Genomic DNA, 23,655 nt, shown 5'->3' on the forward strand with positions numbered 1-23,655 from the left:
AAAGTTTAACTTGCAAAAAAAATACCCTGCTACAAAGCAGAGGAGTTGAGGTGCAAGGAATTTAAGTGTTATAATTTAAGGAATTTAAGTGTTATAATAAAGGCTGCATTTATTTTGGGGACAACTGGATGTGTGAAAGTCAAATCCTCATTTCAGCAGTGGAGTCTCAAAGGTTCTCTTCTGATCAGGAGAAGCTTGTTCCTTCTTACCTTTTAATAATTCTTCTGTGCCCTTTTCCTGTCAAACTGTGTTTCCCTTAGAGATAAACTCTTCTTTTAGAGTTGTGAGATTTTAACCTATGGCACATTTGTAGCTCAGATAATAAAAAAATCAAGATGCCTTGTGTTCACAATAGAAGAATTTGTTTGAATGACTGGCTGAGCTTGATTTACAACTTCAGCTATTTACACTTTGCCTGGATTTGTGGTTTACAGACTGTTTTGTTTGGGGATTCAGCTGCGAAAATTGGTTTGGGTGTGTTCTGGTATGGTAAAGCTAGCGTTTTCCAAAATTAAGAACTTTGAAGGACCTGAAGATTTTGGATGAAGGTCTTGTCTTCATTCCATTCCATGAGATGTAGACAGCAAACTGTGACCATGTATCAGGAACATAAATGCTATGGAAGAAACATGTATGAAGGTCTACACAGGGTAGTTTTAAACAAATTTTGGCTTTTTTATTTTCTTACACTGTTATTTTTCCCCCTGCCTTTTCGTCATTCCAGATTCTTTCCTCTAACTTGAGCTGCATTACTGCTTCATGGTTTTAATTTCAAACCTGAAAATGAAATACCTCTTAGGACACAAAGCAAGTGCCTTAAGAGGGCAATATATACCAGTCATGTTGCAGAGCAGAGAGGTGGTTTTAATTGAATTTCATTCTTGCAGAACTAGGTCATTGTTCTCTAAGGTTGTTTAAATTAAGTATAAACTAAAGCATTCTAGTTAAATTGGTCCGCTGGTCACTTAACAGCAAAGGATGTATTATTTTTACTGTCAAAGCTGGCATAATAGTGTAAACATAGAGTACCCCTGGGCTTTATCCTTAGAGCCAGAACTTTAGGTTGGGGAGTTGCTGGTGGTATTTTGTGTGATTTTACACATGGAGCTCTACAATGGATAAAACTGAGGTTTTTGTAGGTAATTGTGTCACTGATGAGGGAGTGACCCAGGCTGGAAGGGACCTCAGGAGTCTCTGGCTCAAAGCTTGGACAGCCCTAAGTTCAGCCCAGGCTACTCAGGGGGTTTATCCTCCTTGGGTCTTGAAAACCTCCAATGACAGTAACTCCCAGAGCATCTCAGCCCCCTCTAAGGCCCCTTTCTCTGAATATGTACATATAATGCTTTGGAAATGGGGAAATATTTTTGTTGTGTTTTTTCTAATGTTTAGTACCCTGAAAACCACTAAAACTTAGTTCAGTTCAGATGTTTCTGTAATTCAAGTGACAGTTTTTCTCACACACTTAGGAGATAAAAGATATTTCTCTCTTTAAAAAAAAACCCACCTTTTTCCTCCCCAAACTGCATACAAACAATGAAAAAGGAGAATTTCTTGAGTATTACAAAGTGTCTGACATTGGAAATATGTCTTTTTTCCCTGCAGGAGCATAGTAAAGCTGCAATACAAATTTAAACAGAAGCAGTTCAGTAACAGCTTTTCACATTTCTCAGAGTAAATAAAATTATTAAATGAGAAATTATATTAATGTTTACTCTGAGGCAGAGCTAATCTTTGGAGTTAACAGTTTTCTGACTCAAGTGGTGTTAATAATCAGATCCCAAATAGGATTAGGAGGTAGAAATGAATACCTTTATTTGTCTCCAGGCCATTGGTACATAATGTAGATTACACAAATATGAACATAAAGGTTGGCAATCATTAAAACTGAATTTCAGATGTTGCATTTGCTTTAAAATCTTCCTGCTCGTTTCTCTGTTGCTACACTCACAGTTTTCCATACTGTGAAATGATTTTCTTCTTGTTTTTCAGCTTCCCTTTTACATAACAACTGAGGCTCTCAGCTGGAATGTATGTTTGTAATATTTGATATCTAACAGTCTTAGGCAATGGTTTGTCATGGTGATGAAGTAACACATTTTAGTGTTTATGTGGTTGAAATGTTTTCTGGAAGGAATGGGAAGAGAAACTGTAAATTTTAAACAGAGCTGTGTGATCAGCACAGTGGCAAAGTCCAAAGGGTGGCATGATTAGAGTGAACCATAACTGCGATCCAGCTGTTTATGTAATTTACCCAATTCAAGACATTTTCTGTCTGTCTGGGCCTTTAGGTTGCTCTACTAGTGAAACAACTGGTATCTCCTGTAAAATTTTGATCCTGAAGGAAACCCATTTCTTGGCTTTTTATTTAGAGCATAATGGCTGGATGTAAGTTCAAATTACTTCTGTGCTTTTAGGAAAACTAGGCTGTCTATCCTCTTTTCCAAAAGAGCCAACACCTTTAGAGGCTGTCCAAGTATTTTGCAGTCTCTTCCTTTCTTGTGTGTTGATTTTTCCCTTGAGTATTTGCTGCTTTTAGAGGTGCATTTGGGTAGTTCTCTAGACCACAGCCCTGCCCTGGTCCCACTTTGTCTTTGCAAGGCTGGGAAAGCACTTGGGGGAAGAACTGGTTGAGATTTGTTCCTTCCCTTCAGTTACCTGTGGTGAAGAATTCAGCTGAATTTGATGTCATGCATAATGTGCTTTGTGCTGATTGTTTCTTCTCATGTGTTCTGCTCTGGTGTGTGTATTTGGATTTAGTCTTGCAAATATTTTTCTGAAATGTGTCACTCAGATCTGCCAGCCAAGCCTTCCAAGCACAGAACTCCTCCAGTTTTAATGTTTTGTGATTTAATTTTAGAAGTATAACAGTTCTGCCTCTTTTATATGAAGATACTTGAAAAATACGTTGAATTTGCCCATTTTCCTTTAGGATTTCAATTGCAAAAATCACTGTGTGATGTGATCCAGGCAACTATGGTTTGGGTCTTAGGAAGAACAACATTTGACCTGTGCTTAGACTGCAGAGAGATTTAGGATGGACTCAGCCATCTTTTTCCTTGGAAAAGCACTTACCATCCTTACCCACACTGGCTCTGGGTTTAGATTTGCCCAAGGTTTCCTGTTCTGTGAGCAAGTGATACTTACACAGGGTGACAGCAGAGTGTGGAAATTTGGAATTGTCCTCTCTCCTCTCCTGGACAGCCTGTAGGAGAGCAGATCATCCAGGTCAGGGGATGTGTGTCCCTGGCAGCTGGAGCCCTTGGACAATTGCAGAGTGCCTGATGTCACCTCATTCCTCAAACCAGAGCCAGCAATATCACCACAGGACCCTTGCTGTAAGGAGCAGGGAGGGAGGCACAGGTATGGGCTAAATATAGTGCAGAGAAGCAAAAATCAAACATTAAAAGTGCATTTCATTGTAAGCTCGGTCCTGATGCTGATCAAATAGGACTTGTTCTGCCACAGGCAAACTCCAAGTGGGGTGAGTCCTTCCGTTTATTTATTACAGAGGTACAAGGAACACCTGTGTGTACACAAGCAAGAAATTTGATATATTGAGTTTAGTTCTGTTTTGAATATTTACTTTCTGGTGGTTATCTGAAGAAAAGGTTGTTTCTTGCTGGTTTATTACAGTAGGAAAATTGTTATATCCTACTAAATACATATTTCAGGTCACAGTTGCTACTTTTGTGTGCAAACATGAGAGATTGACTCTTTTTTTAAGTATGATTTGTCTCTTTCAATTAATTTGCTCCGATCTCAGTTTTCAAGTTCTGTACATAAAACCACAATGTATTTCTAATTAGTTAACTTTCAATTAATATTTATTAAACATCTGGTTTGAGTAGAAATTTTAATTAATTTAAAAAACTCTCAAAACCAGTCCTTTTAGTTAGATTTGGCCAAGGAATTAAAAGTGTAAGTATGTATTAAAAAGGATTAACAAGACATCTTTGGAACAAAATTCCCTTTGTAAGCAAGGAAAGTGTCCATCAGTCAGTGCATCAGAAACTGTCTCTGATGTCCTTTAGGTGTGAAGGATGACAGTCACTAGCACTGGTTTTTAACTGTTGGTTGGAGGAAGAAAACAACATTTCCTTATCCACTAGAAACTATCAAATTGCTAAAATGAACTATGCAAACCAAAATAAAGACACCATTTTTTCTCTAGTCCTAGAAGAGGTGATTGCTGTGAAAAGCTGCTTTTATCACCTCAGTCCTGTTTTCAGGTTGTCTTCTGGTGACTAAATTCTGTAGGACTTTTAAATGCAGTTTGCCTTGAAAACAAACACAACTTGGCTTAACGTGGCTTCAACATTCTTTTTGATTATTCTACTACTAATGCTAAGCCTAGGCCTTTGTAAGCACCTTTATAAAAGGAAATGCTTTGGGGTAACTGTGAGTTATTTTAAGGATTGAATCAGGTTTCAAAATTAGTGTGTTAGATTTCAGTCACACATGTTTATTAAAAACAAAACTTTAGAGGAAACTGGAAACTGTGACAGAGTAGACTAATACCAGTAAGTGATTTTCATTGAGACCTTGAAAGGGATTTTTTTTAGCCTGTTTTGGACTGATGAGAAAAGTGAGAATATCAAGGTCCCTTGCAGAATCTGAGCTGTCTGTGGCTTTTCATCCACTCTCCAAAGCATTTTATTTACTGTTTTACCAAGAGTACAGCCAAGCTAACGTGGCACCTGTCTGTCTCCAAGAGACACAGCCTCCCTTGTACTTTTCCATCTTTTGGTCGAAGCAGATTAACTGGCCAAAACAAACCAAAAATCCCTAATCCTGTGGCAAACCTGGCTGAGAAATCAGATGATAACTGGTGCTGGGGAAGACACAAAAGAAGGACTGCTTGTTTTGGTGGCCATCATCTGGGACAATGCTGACTGGTGTTGTAGAGCTGCCCTGCCTGCAGCAGTTGTGCCTGCTCTCCTTCCCTGAAGCACTGAGTGAAAACCTGATTGGTCAGTAAATCACTGCAAGTGTGTTCTGTAGTCTTAGGGTTTTAGTAGTTGGAGAGACATGATCTGAATACTGCAGAGAAAATGAATTAATTCACACTTATTGCCAAAATACTTAATGGAAGTAACAACTTAGGTCTGTTCATTTACAGGGAGGGGAATTGATTAGGGGGTGATAATCTGGTTAAGGGCCATGTACCCTTTTATTTGCTTGAAAAGCATGTCCAGACATCAAGGTTAAGGTCACAACAGTGTTGTCATGTTCCCAACTGTTCAGTTCCTGGGATTTTAATAAAATCCACCAAGATGAAAGAAGAACATGGGAGGAGCATAGGTGCTGAGCTTAATTTGAACCTGGTCAGGTTGAGGTAACCCACCATTCTGTGTACCACTAATCCAAAATTACTTTGCTTTCTGGTGAGGAAGGAACAGAAACCTTTATTAACTATTGAAATAAAAGATTTATTCTACAAAGAATAAATCCTGTGTGGACGTAAGCTGTGAGACAACAGAAGAGTAGCACCTGCAGGCAGAAGGAGCAACCTGTCACAGCACATAGCTTCACCTTGTAGCCAGGTATTGGAATGAAGGGCTTATCACAGGGAAGGTACAGGCACAGGGAAAGCCTGATGTCTGGCACCAGGCACCCAAAAGGGTTTTAACCTGTGTGAAGGAGTTGCCTTCATGACAGAAAGGGAGAGGCGTGAGTCTGGCTGGAAAACGTGACTGGAAAAGCTTTGTTTGCTCACTCCCCCCTCCCAGCAAATTGCCTGAAAGAGGATCATGCACAGTGGTGCATCATTCCTGTTATCTCCCAGTGTGACTCACTGAGCCATACATAGCAGCACTTCTTTTGAGGAGATTTCTTACTCAGAGCAAGCTGGATGTGGAAACAAAGACTCGGCTGTCAGACTGTTAATGTCACTTTTGCATTAGAATTCCTTGCATGACACATAAAAATGTCTAAAAATGGCATGACTAGCAGTGCCTGTCTGTATTAAACAGGTATTGTCAGGTTAAAAATGCTCATTAGTTTTCTCCTGATTGGATGCTCTTATTTTCATATTATTTATATATTTTTGGGCAACAAGAATATTTGTGGATTGTACTAGGAAATTATTGGGTATTTCAGTATTTGGATTGCTGGTAATGCAATGTAGCAGGTGGCTTTCAGAGCATGCTTTAGGCTTTTTTTATTCTGTGTTTGTTTCTCCCTTGTATTGCCTAATCATACCCCAAATTAATTCTCTGTGACTTCTTTCTATTCTCTTTTAGTTGTAAAGGAACTGGTTGTGACATCCAAGTATGACTTTTAGTATTGATCCCTTTTAAGATCCCTCTGTCATCCTTTTAGAAAAATTGGTTTTCTGGAATGCCAACAGCATCGTCCCTCCATATTGTGCATTAATTTAGTACCTTGTACTTCTTTTCTTGCCAAGAAATGCCAACCAAGGCTTTCTTCAAGGTTTCAGTGCTTGCTGCTGGAGCAGCCTGTCTGGCCTTATCCCCAGATGAACTCCAGCCTGAGCATCCTGAGCTGTGTTTTTCTGGTTCTGTTGCCAGTGGCACTTTTGTTCCCTGTTTGTTGCTGTAGTAGAGCACTGTGCTGTTTGTTTGTGTTGCATGTTTGTTGACTCAGCTCCCAAGATTTTTAAGTATGCAGTGGCAATCCAGGGGTTCTTTCCCTTGTTTTGTGATGTGGGTAATGTATTAACAAAGTTGTGTTAGTAAAAGAAATATTCCTGTGTTCTGTTACAGGTTTTGGGATTTGAAGTTGATACGGTGAACTCTGTCCAGTTTTCAAACCACACAGGTAAAATTTTACAGATCTACCCCACAGTCCCTGAACTCACTCAGCATGGGGCTCATCTCATCCCATGGTACTGGAGAGGACACTGGTCTTATGTAAAGACATAAGAGTCTTTGGGAGCCACAAACCAGTTAAAGAGGACATTTGTCTTATGTTTTCACTCACATTTTCACAATATAGGATGGAAATGTAATTTTCATGTTTTGATTCAAGTCTCCCAGAAGCCTGAATATCAGAGTAGGATGGATGTGGTAATGTCCATTTCTGCCCTTCAGAGAGTGAGTTTCTTTTGTTAGGCAGTGATCTATGTCTTGGTTTGGAAAGACAGGTGCCTGCTAAAGAAAGCAGGAGCCTCCCCTGAAATGGAGAATGCAAACCCTCCCCACCCCTCTGAATTGCTATGAATTGTAAATTAAGGGGCTCTCAGGCAAAAGATATGGGAGCAGGAAATAACAGCTCTTTAATAGGGAAGGGGAAAAAAAGTAAAAGGATAAAATACAACAATGCAATACACCAGAACAACGCTGACAGAGTCAGAACTCAACCTGACACCCTGTGGATCAGGGTGTTGGTAGCAGTCCAGTTGGAAAAGGGGCTGCAGTCCGCCTGGAGTGTCAGGCATGGTTCTCTTGGAGCAGGGCAGTCCTGTAGGAAAGGGGTGTATTCTCCCTCTGCAGATCCGTGGAAGCAGAAGCAGCTGCTGCTCCTCTGGGGAGTCCAGTAGAGAAGAGCTGTGTGTGTGTCAGAACCTCCAGGTTATATCTGGGTAGGAATGCTTGGCTCCTCCCCCTGGGCTCACATCTCACAATGGGATGTTATAGTTCTTATCAGCCATGTGGTGACATTCAATAGCCTCTTATCAGCAGATTATGATCACTCAGGAAGAGAGATAAGGAGAATTTCCCACTTGACACAAGACAGCTGCCATACAGAGTGTAATAGAATACATCTTGCCTTGTAATCTGGAACAATCTAATTAAGTCAGATAGTGAAATAACACAAATACAGCCATTTACACAGCCAGGCATGTGAACAAAGGTGTGTCTTCAAAATGGTTTTCTTTGAATTATGGCTCTATGAGAGTCATAGTCACGTTATCCAATCAAACATCAGAAAAATGAAGAAGTAGATGCAATGTTTCGTCAATATGTGCCCATTCAGGTACTATCCCAAAATCTCATTTTGGTGGGAAGAAAGGCCTTAATACCTTTGGGTATATTTTTATTTAAGCTCTAAGCCTGAATGCAATGCCCTCATCCTAATATGTTCAGACTTCCTAATACTCAGAGTGCAGAGAACTTAATTTTTTTAAAAGAAAGCTGAAATTTGTGTTTATTTTAGCAATACCTTTCACCCATAAAGGAGCTCCAAGTGACTTGCTATTTTTGGATCACTGGAGACTCATGTGCTCTCTTGGTGGTGGCAGGTTGTTGGAGGGTAGAGCTACTCTAGATAGAGAAAATCTGTAGGTGTCTTCAGAAAAACAGCTGGGAGTAAATTCTGGCTTTAGCATCTTGGAAAAGAGCAAAAGTTGTTTCTGACAAAGAAAAAAGAAGGCAAAAGTTGAGGTATTTTTTTAGTATCTCTACAGGTGCAGCTCTATTAATAAACTACTAATTTTGAACCAGAGATCAGAGTCTGTTCGTGCAGCTTTCAAAAGGTTGTGAGATGACTGTCATCAGTCATCTCACAGGAATTTAGTTTCACCTTGGGAAGAAAAAAATTAATGTTTCAAAGCTGGCTTTAAAGCTATCTCTGCTTGTTGAGGAAGGGCACAAAAAAGGTAATAATTACACAAGGGAATGAGGCCTTTCCTGGCTTAGGCAAAAATCTACTTATTTTGCTTGTACCCTTTGGCACAGTACAAAGGTTCTCTTGTGTTTTTCAAAGATACTTAGGTGTGACTTCTGTTTATTTAAAGAATTTATTTAGTTTTGGAGTTTGGGATTTTCTGTTGTTTAGTTTCAATAGCTGAGTAAAACTGTTGTAATCTTCCAGAAATTAAGCAATTTTTTCATGTCAAATTATTCAGTGCTTGAAATGCATGAGCACGTGTTGTTTGTTGGCTTTCTGTTTCAAGATTAAATCAGCTTTATAGGGCACTGCAAGAGCTTAATAGAGGTTTTACAGACCATAAACTGAATGTGTCTGAAGGTGGGAAATTACATTATCAGTAGGGTGACCAGTTTATTAAAATAAAAAAGATTTAAAATTTGTTTTTAATGATATCACAGCCAAGGAAAGGTTACCAGTGTTTCATTCAAGGTTTGGCAGACAGTGGAAGGAACATTAAATTTGTGGTTCCTCCTCCCACATGAAGACCAAAATGAGCATCCAAAACCCCAAAAATATCTCAAATATCACAAGTCTTTTAAAATACTAGAACTACTCCTGATGTTTAGGAGTCAGTTATTTGTTTTGTTTTGTTTTTCTGTGGTTTTTTAGTTTGTTTTGTTTTTTTTTTCTTTTTGGTTTTTTGTTTGTTTATGGGGGTTTTGTTTGTTTGTTTGTTTTGGGGGTTGTTTGTTTGTTTGTTTTTGATGCTGTTGTTGGGTGGGGGTTTTTTGTTAGTTTTTTTTTACTGAATCTGTTAAAAAATCCCAAAGTTTGCCACACAACCTCATGGTTTTGGGAAGCAGAGCTTGTGTTTGGCACTGTCCTGCAATACACAGGCATTGTGTGCAGGGTGAATGGGTGAATTGGTTTTCCTATAAAAACAAAATTTTACAAGAACCATTTCTGTCATCATCACTAAAGCTGGAAGACAAACTCCTCCTTCAAAATCTGGCTGTGGACTTTAGTTTCTGGAAGAATGCCAGAGGAGCACAGGTAGAAGAATGTGTGGGGTTTGGACATGGTATGCTTTCTTTCCTTCTTCCCCTGTTTTTAAATTTGGAATCAGCAGCAAATAAAATGCAGGGAGAATTTATGACTAACAGACTTTGGTGAATCATTATTGCTCTTTTTTTGCCCTGTGTACAAATTAGTAAGATACCACAGGCCTCTTTCTGCTGACTCCTGCTCAGAAAATGCAGCTTTCTTTAGTCTCTGATAATCCTGAATTTTGGAAAATGTGCTTTGAATCAGTGCCTCTGGGAGAAGAGTTTGTCATGTTGCTTCGTGAGGAACTTCAGTGATTAGAGTGACTCACACTTGAGTGGCATCATGCTGCACATAGAAAATAAAAGAAGCTGTCATGCAGCCTGTTCAGACTGTGCTCTTTATGCTATATTAATATACTCTTTGCAGAAGCATCTCCTCCTATGATGTGCAAAAATAAAAACCTAGATGTGTTTTTAATTGTATAATTGATATTTTTTGGGTTGCCTTTTTAATTCTTCAGTGATTTCCAGTTCTGTTTCTCATCGGTAGGTTAATTTTAAACAATAATTTGCTTACTCTGCCATCCAAATCCTACCTTTGAAACAGCTCTGGAACAAATAGCCTGGGTTTTTTTTTTTTGTTACTTTTCCTTTTATTCTTGAGCACGTTTGACTTCCACTTAGTGGGTGTGTAGTAGGTGGCTGGGTTGGCTGGTAGGTCTAACACATGAGAAATTACAATGATATCTTGATGTGATTGTGCACAGTCTGCCTACCCAGGTGATTCATTCACCCCTGTGTGTGCAGGGCAGAAAGAAAAGATCTCCACTTGTGCCTGACACTGATAACATTTTACTCCCACTCTGTGACCAGCTATAAAAAAATCCAGTGGGGAATTTGGTACTTAATTTCTGGTTTTTTTGAAGGCCTCCTGGTGGCTACAGATGAGTCATGTGTTCAGAGCAGGTTGTCTGCTGGAGTGTGCAATGTGAATTTTGTGACACAGCTGGGCCCAGATTGCCTGTCCATCATGAGCCTTAAACACTACAACTTTCTTCCTTTTTCCCATGTGAAATTCTTCATTACTGGAGTCACTTGGAATAGTTTTGCAGGGAGCACCACAGGAAGAACTCAAACCTCAGAACAGAATGTTCTGGGTTGGAAAACAAAGGAATTTCACATGCTTTGCTATACTAAAATGGTAGCTTGTTTTTCTGTTGCTGTGTTGGTCAGTTGGGGTTTTTTTTCCCCCTTCTGATATGCCTGGTAATTTCATTTTCTTTCATCCTTGTTTTTGAAAGTAATTAAGAGGATTATAAATACACTCCAAAAGAAAAAAAAAAAGGCAGAGGAAGGCAAGTATGTAAATTCATCTTGGGGGAAGTATTAGCTATCTCTCTTGGTTGTGGTTTTTATTGCTTTATTTATTTTTCATACGAATGGACGAGGACATTTCCTTGGAGACTGATGAATATGTTCATCATTTTAGTGACATGAGGTGTTGTATCTTACTTGTTTGTCGTTGCCTTATCTGCTAAAAGCAAATAGATAGCATGTAATTGCAATAAAAATAACCCAGGCAGAAGGGGTGTAAGGTTATTTAAGTGTTTATGTTCATCTGTGTGTTTAAAATTATTACAGTTGTGGGAGATGAATGCAGTCTGAGCCAAGTGGGGTTTTGGAGAGCTGTGTCATGATTTGCAGGGTTCTCTCTGCTCTCTCAGACCAGCACTGAGGGGAATTGTTTGGTGGTTTTGTACCCAAAACAAGGAAGACTCAGCTTTCTTCCTTTCTGCCCTTCCCCTTTCAAGATAGTCCCTCTTCCTGGAACCCCACCCTCCAGTTCACAAAAACCTTTTTAAACATGAGTAACTGGCTTTTTCATCTTTCTGCTTTTTGGTGTTACATTCTGCCAGGAAAGCAGGATAAATGCAGGGTCATGGGATTTGCCCCTTCTGTTTGTCATGTTACATGAAATTACCCTGGGGAAAGGGCATGGGGGGTGGTTCTCATCTTGCTGCCAGTTTTGATTTGGTTTGGTGAACATAATTCAGCTCCTAGTGACATCACAGTTCTCTGCAGCTCCAGTGAAGGCATTCCCTTTTATTTTTAATGTCTCAATAGCTGGGGCTTCCCTGAGAGCTTCCCTAGCTTTGTTTTTAACTCTGGCTGTTGTATAGTTAGACTTCAGGTTGTGTTACACATTACCAGATAATTAAAAGGATCCTCAAGTTACCTGTGGAAGTCATTGCTGCAGAGCTCAGACAATGTCCCTGCCCCATGTGGGTGACAGCAGCTCCAGAGATAAGCTGGGCTACTGCCTAAAGTTGAGTTTTTGTATTTATTTCTCTCCCTCAGTGGAGGATCAGTGTAAATGAATCCTGTGCACTGACCATTTAAGACAGCTTGACATGGGAAGGTGAACTTTTAGTGAAGTAGTGAATTTACAGGGTCTTTGTAGGAATGGCTCCTGATAGTATCCAGTTTGCCTGGGCAATCTTTCATAGTTATTTTTATGGCAATATGTAAGATAAATGTTAGCATTTTTGATTCTGGGTGAAAAGTGCCCCCAGTTTCCTTGGTGGCCCCAATGCAAGGACTCTATTTTGTCCCTTTACTGGATTTTCAGTGCTACAGAGGCTGGGGGAGAGGAGAGGACAGATTATTTCTGTGTGATGCTGCAGATGTGACACAACAGATATCTACATTAGTGTTAAATAAACCAAACCCTGGATTTGCATGCACTCAGGTGTTCTTCAGAACAGAAATCCCTTACTTTGTCCCTTTCTTCACAGGGACTTTGTGAGCAGCATTTTCCTGGGTGGCTGATGTGAGTCAGGCCCCCAGCCAGCTGGCAGCAAGTTGTGTTTTAGAGGCTTGGCCTTTGTGAGCTGAGGAGAGCAAAATGATCCATCTGCTCACCATACCGTGGGTCTGTTTGCATTCACAAGAAGGAAATCTGAAAAATGTGCTTATCCCAGCCTCCAGACACCTTTTGGCAGTCATTCTAATAAGTCAGTTTAGAGTGATAATCAAAGCCAACAGTTTTCATCACAGAATTTTCTAACTGCAAGAACAGAAGTTAAAACAAACAAAATACCATTGTCTTTACACAGGGGAGGTGTGGGAGAGGATACCTCACTTAACCTTCCATTTTTCCTAATTCCAGTTAATAAAAATATAAGCTTTTTAACAAACTCTGAATTTATGGAGATTGAAAGAGTTAAATTGTGGATGCCTCATCCAATATCCTGGAGGAAGCCCCATTTTTACATCCAGAGGAGTGTTTGGTGCCACCTAGATGGGCAGGCTTTGATGACAAGGTGCAAGGTGCATTAATGTTTTTCAACAAATGTTTAGATTCTGTTAAGGGAGATCTTTTTTATTTTCCTTGGAATTAATTGGCTGCCATGGACCTTGGTCTGCTGTTTGCTGAAATTGAGTTTATCCCAAATAACTTCTCTCAGCTGAGCATATTTGCTTGTAATTCTTAGAGATCATTCAAGGATATATGGAGTATATGGGTATTATTTATCTGTTTGTAGTGTCTTTCTGCTACTCCTTTCCTCCTCCAGGATCCTCAGCACTGAAGCTGTGCTAATTTTGGAAGAAAGTCTGTCAGGTGGCACTCTGCCTTTAAAGACCACCTGTGGCAGTGTTCTGCTGTGGTCACTGTGTTTGTGACATGCAGGTCCCACTGGATGCTTTATCTGATGGGTGCAGGCCTCTGTCCAGCCTGTTAAGATTGTCATCTGACTGTCAGTATTTCCTTTTTATATATATATATATATATATATATATAGTATAAGATACAAAAATAGATTATGCTGACACCCTCCTCCAGTGAAATCTAAAACATATGTTTTTCCTCCTCCACACAGGAAAGGGATAACTTACAGAAGCTCCATGGGAAACCTTGCAGGAGCTTGTGTGTGCTCAGCTTGATTTGCTGTTAAACAGACACTCTCAGACTGCAGTGTAGTCACTCCAGCTCCTTTGGGAGGCAGAGGTGCTAAGGAGAAGTTGAGCACACAACCTGTTCTGCTGACAGAGCTTTCATTCAGCACCAGCATTTCACAGGAGGGGAGGTGAAAATGCTTCCAGTGCTGGTACTGGATGTGGTCCCTCCATGTGTATCATCTGTGTGATGTGAAACAGAAGATCCATCTCCTGAGAGATGCCCTGGTGTTTGCTTTGCAGGCTATGCCCACTGGAAGGGTCAGGTGTTGAATTCAGATGAGCTGCACGAACTTTACGAAGGGCTGAAGCTGAACAAGGTCAACCGGTACGATTATGTGCTCACAGGTAAGAAGAGCTTGTTCCCTGCAGCTCCCAGCAGATGGAAACAGGGCTGAAGAAATGTAAAACATATCCCTCCTTGTTGCAAGCCAGGCAATTCAAATTTCAGCTGTATGTTGTAGTGTGAGCTGGCTCGTGCAGAGTTCTCCAGCTGGGAGGTTGTAGCTGGGTAGGTAAATTGATCCCCTTGTATCTTTTACAGACTTGTACAGGCCAGGCATGTACAGGCTCACTTCATATTTTGGGAGTGCCTCTACTGGAACAATGGATCAGGAATGTCAGAGTATTATTTTTAAATTCATTAGGAAGACATGATTTTAACCCTTTCTCCTTAATCTGCAGTATTAGCACTCTGTGGTACTGCAGTATGATTTTATAAACAGTTGTCTTGATTTTTTTTCTGTCCTTGATTTTTTTTACTTGATCTTTAAGGCTTACTGCTTTGGACAGTGAGTAAAGTATGAGTAGAGTTGGGTCTTTGCTTTGACTGTCATATCTTTGATTTTTTGCTCTTGTTACTGTGTAGATCATCTGTGTGAATACAATTTTGCAGTATTTTCCTCTGCTTGCACTAAGTGTTTATAAATACAAGCAAAGAGAACTTCTTGCAGAATACTTGATAGAAAGGAGAGATTCTACAAGAAGTTTTTAATAAAAATTTCTTCTCACCCAATTCCTGCTACTCAAAAGTAGGTTGCTGATCAGATTTCACCCCAGTAAGAGCTGTGCATCTGGTTTACATAATAGTATCAATTTCTTACAGCAGTGAACAGGGACTTTTTAAAGGTAAGCAGAAATACATCACCAGATTTGATTGATTTCCTGGCTTCCACATGTAGGAATGTTCTTTATGCTCAGGGAAAACTGGAAATTTTAAGTGCATGGGTCATAACTCCAAAGAGTTGTTCTGGCTTAAAGGGTGTGGCACATCCAAAGAGTTATTGGCAGGGTTTTTTCAAGGAATATCTCCAAAATAAGGCAGACTGAATAGCAAATAGATTGAACTAAGGTTAAGAAATAAATTTTGGCAAAAATGTGTTGTTTGTTTTTGAGAAATAGATAAACACTTTTTCTGTCCTGGAAGGAACTCACACAGAGGACATTTCCGGGAAAAAACACACTGTATTGTAGGAATTTTCAGGAGATATTAGTGTGCAAAATTTAGAAATAATATTTGAGTATTCTTATAGCAGAAATGTTCCTTTTTTATTTCACTTCCAACTCTTAGAAAAGACCTTTACTCCTTTCTTATGACTCGCAAAATGGATGTAAGAGATGAAAAATGATAGAAGGAAAATAAAAATCTTCAGCAAAAAGGAATTTGGGAGAAAAAGGGATTATTTAATTAATTTTAAATAGTTAATTAATAAAAATCTTTTAAAAGGATTTTTTGTGTGTTGTTCAAGTTTGTTTTAAAATCTCATTTGCTGCAGCCATTTTCAGTATGAACAAAAAGAAGGCACGGGTAGAAAGAGCAGTAATTTCTGAACATCTAATAACACTTTTTGTGTTTTAGTCTTCAGCTGCACTGTGGCTGAACTTAAAACCCATTTTTTTTTCCATTCAGGGCCAAAAGTCAGATTTTTCTCTTCAAACAGACATTCACTATTGTGCACAACTACTTTGTGCCTCAAACAAGCTGGATATGATTATTTAAACACTGAAAAGCAATTTATCAGCAGGTGGGGTTTGATTGTTAATTGTCTGATGATTGTAGATATCTCAGCTGAGATTAAAATTATTATCTTTAGGCCAGTTATACAAAGTAACACTCCATGTTCTGACTGTTAGCTATTTGTAGATCTTGTATTTGTTTCATTTACAGGAAGACACCCAAGGTAAGAGATAAATTGCAGTTCAGTGTAACTGTTTTCAACACCTCTGTCAGGGATGTACAGGACTATTATTATTATTATTATTATTATTATTATTATTATTATTATTATTATTATTATTATTATTATTATTATTATTAAACTCAGTATTATTTTCCAGCCAATCTGCCATCACTGGTTATTTAAAAAAATTTTTTCTTGACTCTTTTGACTGATTAGCAGCATTTCATGGATGAAGTCCAGCATTTTGGCAAAAAAATCTTTTCCATTTCCCTGCATCACCCAAGAATTGATCAATTTTTCATATTTAAAAAAAACTCTCCAAATTCTACTTTTTAAATGTATTTTAAAATATTTTATTAGAATGGACATTTCCAAGGACATTTGAAACATGCTACCTTGCTAAAAATAATAGTATTAAATCAGAGAATCACAAAATATGCTGAGTTGGAAGGGACCCACAAATAGTGAGTCCAGCTCCTGGCCCTGCCCAGCACTATCCCCAGAAAATGAACTACAATTAATTAAAATCAAATTGATAAATTCATAAATGTTGTTAATAAAGTTAATACATAAGTTAAGGAACATCTATAAAATTTAAAAAATAGTGATTAAATAAGAATATTGTGGTGCTAACATTGTGCATGGGGCCTTGAAATACAATAAAACTTATTTCCAGGTTATTTCACTGCTAAGCCTGAAAAATAGGACCTTTATTGGTATTTTGGAGATTGCTCTGAAATTATCAAGGTTAAATCTCTATTGCATTAATGTGTTGGACTCTATCAGCATGAACACTATTAATAATAAAAAATTGCCTCAAGACAGAGTATGGGAAAAGTATATGGAATTTTAAAAAATTTCTGTTTCCTGCATGAAAAATAATACTGATCAAAATACTGGTTTTATTAAAGGGAATGTTCTTTCCTTCTAGCCTGACATTTGTTCATATATGTTCAAGCATTTTGAAGTTAAATGAGCCTTTCCTATATAAAATTCTTAGTAAATGGATTTTTAAGGTTATACTTGTAGTTGTGCAAGCACTGTCTGAATTTGTATTCCAACCTGTTATTCCTGAGTCAACTACTGAAATACCTCTGTTCTAAAAATGCATTTATCCAAAGAATGAGAAGTCTGCAGCATTCCTATTTAAAACTAAAAACAGCAAAAGCATTCATGAAATTGGACTTCAAAGGTGTCTTTTTTTTTTTTTTCCTTGTAAGGGTATACAAGAGACACATCATTTCTTGCAATGGTGGTGGATATTGTCCAGGAGTTGAAGCAACAGAATTCTAACCTCGTGTATGGTAAGGATGTGCATTATAATCCTTCCTGCTCCCTCATTGAGGATGCTCATCATTGTCACATTTTAGGATGGAAACACTGTTCTGATGTTCCACAACAGTTCTGGTCTGTCTGGAGCCAGCTGGGCCTCCAGTGATGTTTCATTTCAGCTTTAGGTGGTCAGGGAGTTGGGTTTTTATCTCTCTATTTTCTGCCTTTCAGTGTGGTTCTTGCATTATGCCATCCAAAGGAGAGTGTGCCTTGAGGACTGGTTGTCTGTATCCAGGAAAAAATCAAATTCCCAGCCAGCTGCTGCAGCTGCTAGTTCAGAGGCTGTGTGTGCTGGCAGCTGAAGCCTCTCCTTGATTTCCAAGTCAGCCAGAGCAGGACAGGCTCTCCCATGTCACCCTGCCATGACTCCATGTCACATCCCAGAAATGTCCTGCTTTGCCTCAAAAGTTTCATGATTTACCTTGAACTCCAGGCCTTTTTTTTAGCTCTGCTGCTTTCTAATATTCCCTAGGACTGTCCAGGGAGCAGGAGGCTCCAGCAGCTGTTGTCACTAGTATGTCACATCAGGCTTCAACCTGGGAGAACAGGTTTCTTCTCTTGCCTTCCTTCCTCTCCTGAGTGTTTTGGGAATTTTGAACATACATAACCAGGCTAGAATTTCATCTGACAGGGCAAATCAGTGAGGATTTAGGGGGATAAAAAGCTGGGAATGATGGTTTGAGCTGTCATCTTCATGCTCAGTAAACAGTGTAGCCAGGAAACATCTAGAATGATTGGCAGGATTTGCAGGGTACTGTACTGAGCAGTGATACCTGACTTAAAATTAACAAAGCATAGGTCTTAATTAGCAAAATATAGCAGAGAAATCTTGTCTAGGTTTTGTTGCTTTTTAGCCTTTATTTACACTATTGGATTGTCAAATTCTTCATAGCCTTGTGTGAAAGCTGAAGAGTCTTTTGGAATCTGAGCAGAAAGAGACATCTCACTGTGTAGAGCAGGAAGGAAGTGGTCAGGTGGTGAGATCACAACGAGTCTTCTAAGATCCTGTATGCTTAATAAATAGATTCTAATGTAAAGAAAACATTTTTAAAATGTCAAACAAATTGCCCTCTTTTTACTCATAGAAACTTCCTGAAATACTGACATTGATTTGATATCTTTGGATTTGTGCTTCTTTTTGATCTTGCTTAAAGATCTTTCAATACAATGAACAGTGTTCCTTTTTGAAGTGCAGGGCTAGGCTGTTCCCATCCTCACTGAGGACTCTTGGAATGTGTTGTTAGTACTGCTGGTGATCCAGAAGCTGTGCCAAACATGTGTTAATATCATTACACCAAGTACTCTGGCATGAATTGTCTTATTTCTTTATTTAATACACACACAGCATTTTGCTGTGTACATTTGGAATATATTTTTTCACACTAAAGTAAAAATAAGGCTCTTTTCAGAGCTGTTAGCTTCTCCCAGGTTTCTCCCCTCCACATTACCATTCCAGACAACTTTTAAGACACATGACCTACTCTTTCAAAATTGGTAGCCACCAGATAAAAATTTCAGTGTGCTCCAAGAGCTGTGAGAGTGTGTAAGCTAGGAGGTGCTCAATGCTGTTCTGTAGCCACCACTGTTACCTAAAATTTCTCCCTCCCACCAGGATCTTTATAACTGTACCCTATTTCTAAACCTAAATTTTTTCCAGTGTGTGATCCAGTGATGGGTGACAAGTGGAATGGAGAAGGCTCTATGGTGAGTACTCTTCTGCTTGGATTCTCTGTGTAGTGAATGTTTGTGATAGAGAGGTGTAAAAAGATTTATTTTTTTTTTAAACAACAACAACAAAAAAAGGTGCTTTAGTTAAGTGTGGCTTTGGATCCCAGCATGAAGTAAGTTTGTACTTAAATTTCTTGGTTTTGAATGAGATTGGTATCTGGAAAGAATGACAGCTATCTAGTCCTGGGATTATTTCTGCCTCTTTCCTGATACAACAGAGGGTATACAGACCCTGTCCACAGGAAAATATCCCTCTGCTCCCCATCCCTGTCCCTCTGGAGTTCTCTCATCATCTGTCCAGAGCTGTGTTCTGGCTGGTAGCTTGGCTGCCACTGTCAGTCATCCTGGGAATTGACACAGCCCTGGAACCTAAATGAAGATGACTTTATTTCAGCTGTTGGGCTCTGGGCTGGGATCAGTGACAGAAAGGTTCCATGTGCCAATACCAGGCTGCACACTGACAAAAAACCCATTCATTTTTAATCAGAAATTTTTGAACATAACATCTTGGTTTGGAGGTAAGGACATGAGTGAGATGGGGCACTGTTTCCTGATGCTGCTGATTCACCTTGGTGAGAGAGAACTTGAAAGTTCCTTTCCCTTTAATGCTGCCAGTTTAGGTCTATCTTCTTAAAAATGGTGCTTCCCATCCCTTCCAGGGAAGAAAGGGCTGTTGGTGCCAGTGTCCCCAGCTGGAGGATGCTCTGCCACTGCACTTGCAGATCTTGGAGCTGTCAGGTTACTCAGTGGCAGCAGGAGTGGTGGTTGAGGGAGGGAGAGCTGCAGTCCCACATCTCAGACACTGCTGACAACTTCTGACACTGTTTTTTTCTCCCCAGTATGTGCCCAAGGATCTCCTGCCAGTCTACAGGGACAAAGTTGTACCTGTTGCAGATATCATCACTCCTAACCAGTTTGAAGCAGAGTAAGTGCTTATTTCTTTTTCTAGCCAAATAAACTTGTGGAAAAAAGCCGGGAACACTGATACCCCTTAATGTTATTTGTCTCAATATAGTGCCTTATGTATGTATGTGTTGGGTTTTGAGTTTTAGCTGTTAGTTTTAAGTGGTGTTTTTCAGATTACCTCAATTACTGCATGTTGAAAGCAATAAAAAATCCAGGAGTTATGTGACAAAAATATTTTTCTTGTTTTCTTCAGTGTCTCATTTTCATGATTATTTCTTATTATCACCAGAGGCCTCTTTTTAATCACCAGACAGGTTAAAAAAGTACCTTCCCCATCCTTACCTATTCCTGTGAACATTTTTATTATGTGCCACAATATCAGAACTGAAATAGTTTGGTTCAAATTCCCTCCCCAGCCCCCCCCCCCCCCAAAAAAAAAATTCAGAATTACCATCATGGCAACATCTCAGGGGAGCTAAGAATTTAAATGTCTCCTGCCTGTCCTGTCTACACAGCTGTGACTCTTTGGTCAGGAGATAATCTCTGGTGGTACAGCACAGGCTGTGCCCTAAAGGGGAGGGAGCAGCTACATGGGAGAGGGAGAGAAAACGCTCAGGAGGGAATTTTTGTGCTGCAGGGATCTCTGGAGGAGGCAGGGTAGGACTGCTGGGAGTGCACTGTGTCTGTGCATGTAGCTCTCAAACACTGAGGTCTGGGCCAGCAGACCGTGGAGCTCCAGATGGGTTTGGCCTGTTTGGTGCAGTCCCAGCTCTCCTCCTCTGAAAGGGCAAACAAACAGACACTGCCTGGAGAATTCCTGCTCTTTTAAGGCTTCTGTTTCATTCTCAGGTTACTCACAGGCAGGAAGATTTACACAGAAAAAGATGCACTGGAGGTAAGTGGGCAGAGGGTGGGGTGTGTGACATCTCTCTCTGCATTCCTGCCTGCAATGCTTTGCCTTCAGCCTTGGAGTCACTTTGGCCTCTGTCCTTGCCATGTGTTTATCATTAAAGCTGGAACACTTCAGGCACAAAAGATTTCCTGTTTTAGTGTCAGAATTCCAAAGAAGCTTCCCAAAAGTTTCTGTGATCCAGATGAAGGGATTACAGTGGTAGTGAGTACATCTCTCTGAACTTGCTTTCTGCAGTGAAGGAGGAGTGGCAGCAGCACAGGTGGCAAATACTCAGACACTGCCAGCTCTGTGGGTATCATTGGTTGGGGTGAAAACCCCAGGGGAACCCCAGGCATTAGGAACCTCTCTGAGGCTCTGCTGTCCACATTCTGCAATGCTTAGTGCGAGGACAGCTTTTCCTCATTCTCCCAGATAAATCCACAGCATTGACAGCTGCTGTCATTGCCATACAGAGCTGATAGATGGCCTGCAAATAAATTGCATGGAGGTGTAATGATTTGCCCTTTCACACAAAGTGAAGAAAATAAAAACATGTAGGGCTTGGTGGTGAAGGACAAAATAGAAATACACTTTTATTGATGTCTTGAGAAGGGCTGAGCTCTTTGTCTTGTTGGCTACTCAAGTGCTTTCATAATGGACTGATGTAATTCCCTTCAGTTTGGTTTTGAACTTCAAAAGAACACAAAATCTGTAAACAAGCAGCAGCTGCAGTGGCACCCTGGAGATTAGCTGGGGGTCTGTCAGCCCAAATGTTTGTTGTTTTTTTGCTGTAGCAACATCAAACAGCAAGGGTTGGTCACCATCCCTTCACAGCAGGAAGCAGCTACAGAGATCTCATCTCTTTGAATTTCCACTGCCCCCAGTTCTGCATTACCCCACTCTGCTGGGTGAGGGTGATGAGCTGTGCTTTGTGCCAGTAACAGCAACCTGCAACTCAGTTCTTCTGTCCTCATCTCACCACTGGAACCAGTTTTGAGAAGAACATAATTAGCTGAGCAGCCATTAGTTTTAAATTTGCATCTTTCAGCTGCAAACCTGAGTTGCATGTGCTAAACAGTTTTGCCAATTAGTCTTCTGACTGATTAATGCCATGGCTTTGATTTGTGATGGGCTTTAAAAAAAATCTCTCCCAAAGAGGTGGAATTATACTTAGAAATGGAAACATTTTTAAAGAAGTTGTTTGCAGGATATTATACTTTAATCTGTCTGTGTTTCCAGCTGCATGTCATATGTGGGTCTGAGTAATAATCCCTGCTGGAATTTGTCCCCTTTTAAAGGTGGTAGGAATTCTGGCATTGATTTCCATGATTTCATGCTTGCTTTCCTTTCCTTAACAAGACCTGTGATGACAGCAGTGTCTTCTAACATCAAATTAATATGATGTAATATTAATGTAGAAAGGACTAAGTCCTACAACTAGAGACAGTGGAGATTAGGGTCCTGGTGATTTGTGACTGTGAAATGAAATTTAGTTTCATATTCCTGCACAGACTGATGGTGTCCGTGTGTGCTGGTGGATTTACTGCTCCTCCAAAACCCCACTGATGTCTGTGCAAAGAGGTCTGACAGCTGAAGAAACTTGGAGGCTTAGGCAAGAAAGAAAAGCAATAAAGTATTAAAAACCAGCAGAAATAAATCCTTATCATTCAGCTGCTCATGAGTCATAGCTAGCCTGAGAGGGTTTTTAGTTAAACTCTTCTGGGAGAATTAATATTTTATCCATGTTTTATACCAAACTCATTATTGAAGTCATTCTTTTTTCTGTGAAATCAAAATCACTTTTGTCTGTAACAACCAATTGTGATGTCAGGAGTAGAGTATTAATGAGTTTAAGTGAGGAACACACAGAGTGGAAATCCATCTGCAGAGGTATATAATTTACAGCTGTAGTTTGGGGGTTGAAACAGAATGAGAAAAGAAGATTGAGATAGACACACTTCTGCCTCTGATTTAGCTGTTTTAATTTTTGGTAACTCTAAAAGTAGCAGCTAAATAAGATTTCATGACCTGGAGTTGCTGGCTCTCTGGAATATGCTTCAAGATGCCAGCTCAGGTGGACGTGTCTGTATATTTATCCTCTTATTCTTTTGATAATATGTTCTGAAAACATGATGCAGGCAAAAATTCTGATCACAGCTGAAACAGAGTATTCTTTCCAGAGGAGCATCCAAAGATAACACAAACAAAAATGCTTGTGTATTTTAACAATTGTGTACATTTAAATGTTGATGCTTTGATTCCCCTAGTTCAAAGTAATGCTCCTAATTCAAGTGGATTATTTGAATATAGACTGGTTTTTTTTTTCTTTACAAAAGATGCCAAAATAAGGTGTTTGTTAAAAATCCTCAGTACTATGAATGAAAGTTTAATCCACACATATTGCAGTCACTGATTCCTGCCTTGTTGTACACTGAAAGGTAATGGATATGCTCCACGCCATGGGACCAGAGACTGTGGTGATCACAAGCTCAGATCTACAGGCACCTCTAGGAAATGACTACCTGATTGCTCTGGGAAGCCACAGAAAAAGTAAGTGAAGAGCTCCTTCCTTACCTGTGCTCTCTTCTAACCTGTCTGTGCTTGCAGTTACTCCTTGAAGGAGGAGCTCCATCAGGCCCATCTGCATGGAAGGAGCACAGAGTCCTTAGTGAGCCCCTTGTCCTGCAGTAATAAATATCAGGAGTGGTGAGATGGGCTGCTCCAAGAGCTGAGTGTGTCACAGCCCTGGCAGGACTCTGTCCCCACCCATGGGACCTGAATAAGGTCAGCAGGACAGGAGGCTGGTGGCAGACAGGTCCCAGTGACAGTCCAGAGTTAGGGAGGCAAGCCTGGTCTGAGATGAACCTGGAAAATTCAGGAAGTGCCTCAGGAGAGCAGGGCTGTACACAGGAATATCTGCACCATGGCTCAGGTGCCCAGGCCTGAGCTTTGTGCAGCTCCTGGGCAGAGGAGGAGGAGGATGTCTGTCCTAGGTGAGGTTTACTGGGACTCTTGCAGCCCCTGGTACTGACCCTGGTAGGAAGGATGTAAAACAGGAACT

The 23,655-nt window shown here is 39.9% G+C and overlaps 1 protein-coding gene across 1 annotated transcript in view; it reads left to right on the forward strand.

The window, feature by feature from the left end:
* PDXK (pyridoxal kinase) overlaps positions 1-23,655 on the forward strand; it is a 42,241-nt gene that overhangs the window by 12,516 nt on the left and 6,070 nt on the right. Inside the window, exons 2-8 of the mRNA XM_084226563.1 lie at positions 6,726-6,780; positions 13,800-13,904; positions 16,957-17,040; positions 18,726-18,772; positions 19,636-19,721; positions 20,552-20,597; positions 23,033-23,144. Coding sequence (XP_084082689.1) covers positions 6,726-6,780; positions 13,800-13,904; positions 16,957-17,040; positions 18,726-18,772; positions 19,636-19,721; positions 20,552-20,597; positions 23,033-23,144 — 535 coding nt within the window. The remainder of the gene's footprint in view (positions 1-6,725; positions 6,781-13,799; positions 13,905-16,956; positions 17,041-18,725; positions 18,773-19,635; positions 19,722-20,551; positions 20,598-23,032; positions 23,145-23,655) is intronic.

This window comes from Fringilla coelebs (genome assembly GCF_963513975.1).
Source record: "Fringilla coelebs genome assembly, chromosome: 2".
Classification (NCBI taxonomy): Eukaryota; Metazoa; Chordata; class Aves; order Passeriformes; family Fringillidae; genus Fringilla; species Fringilla coelebs.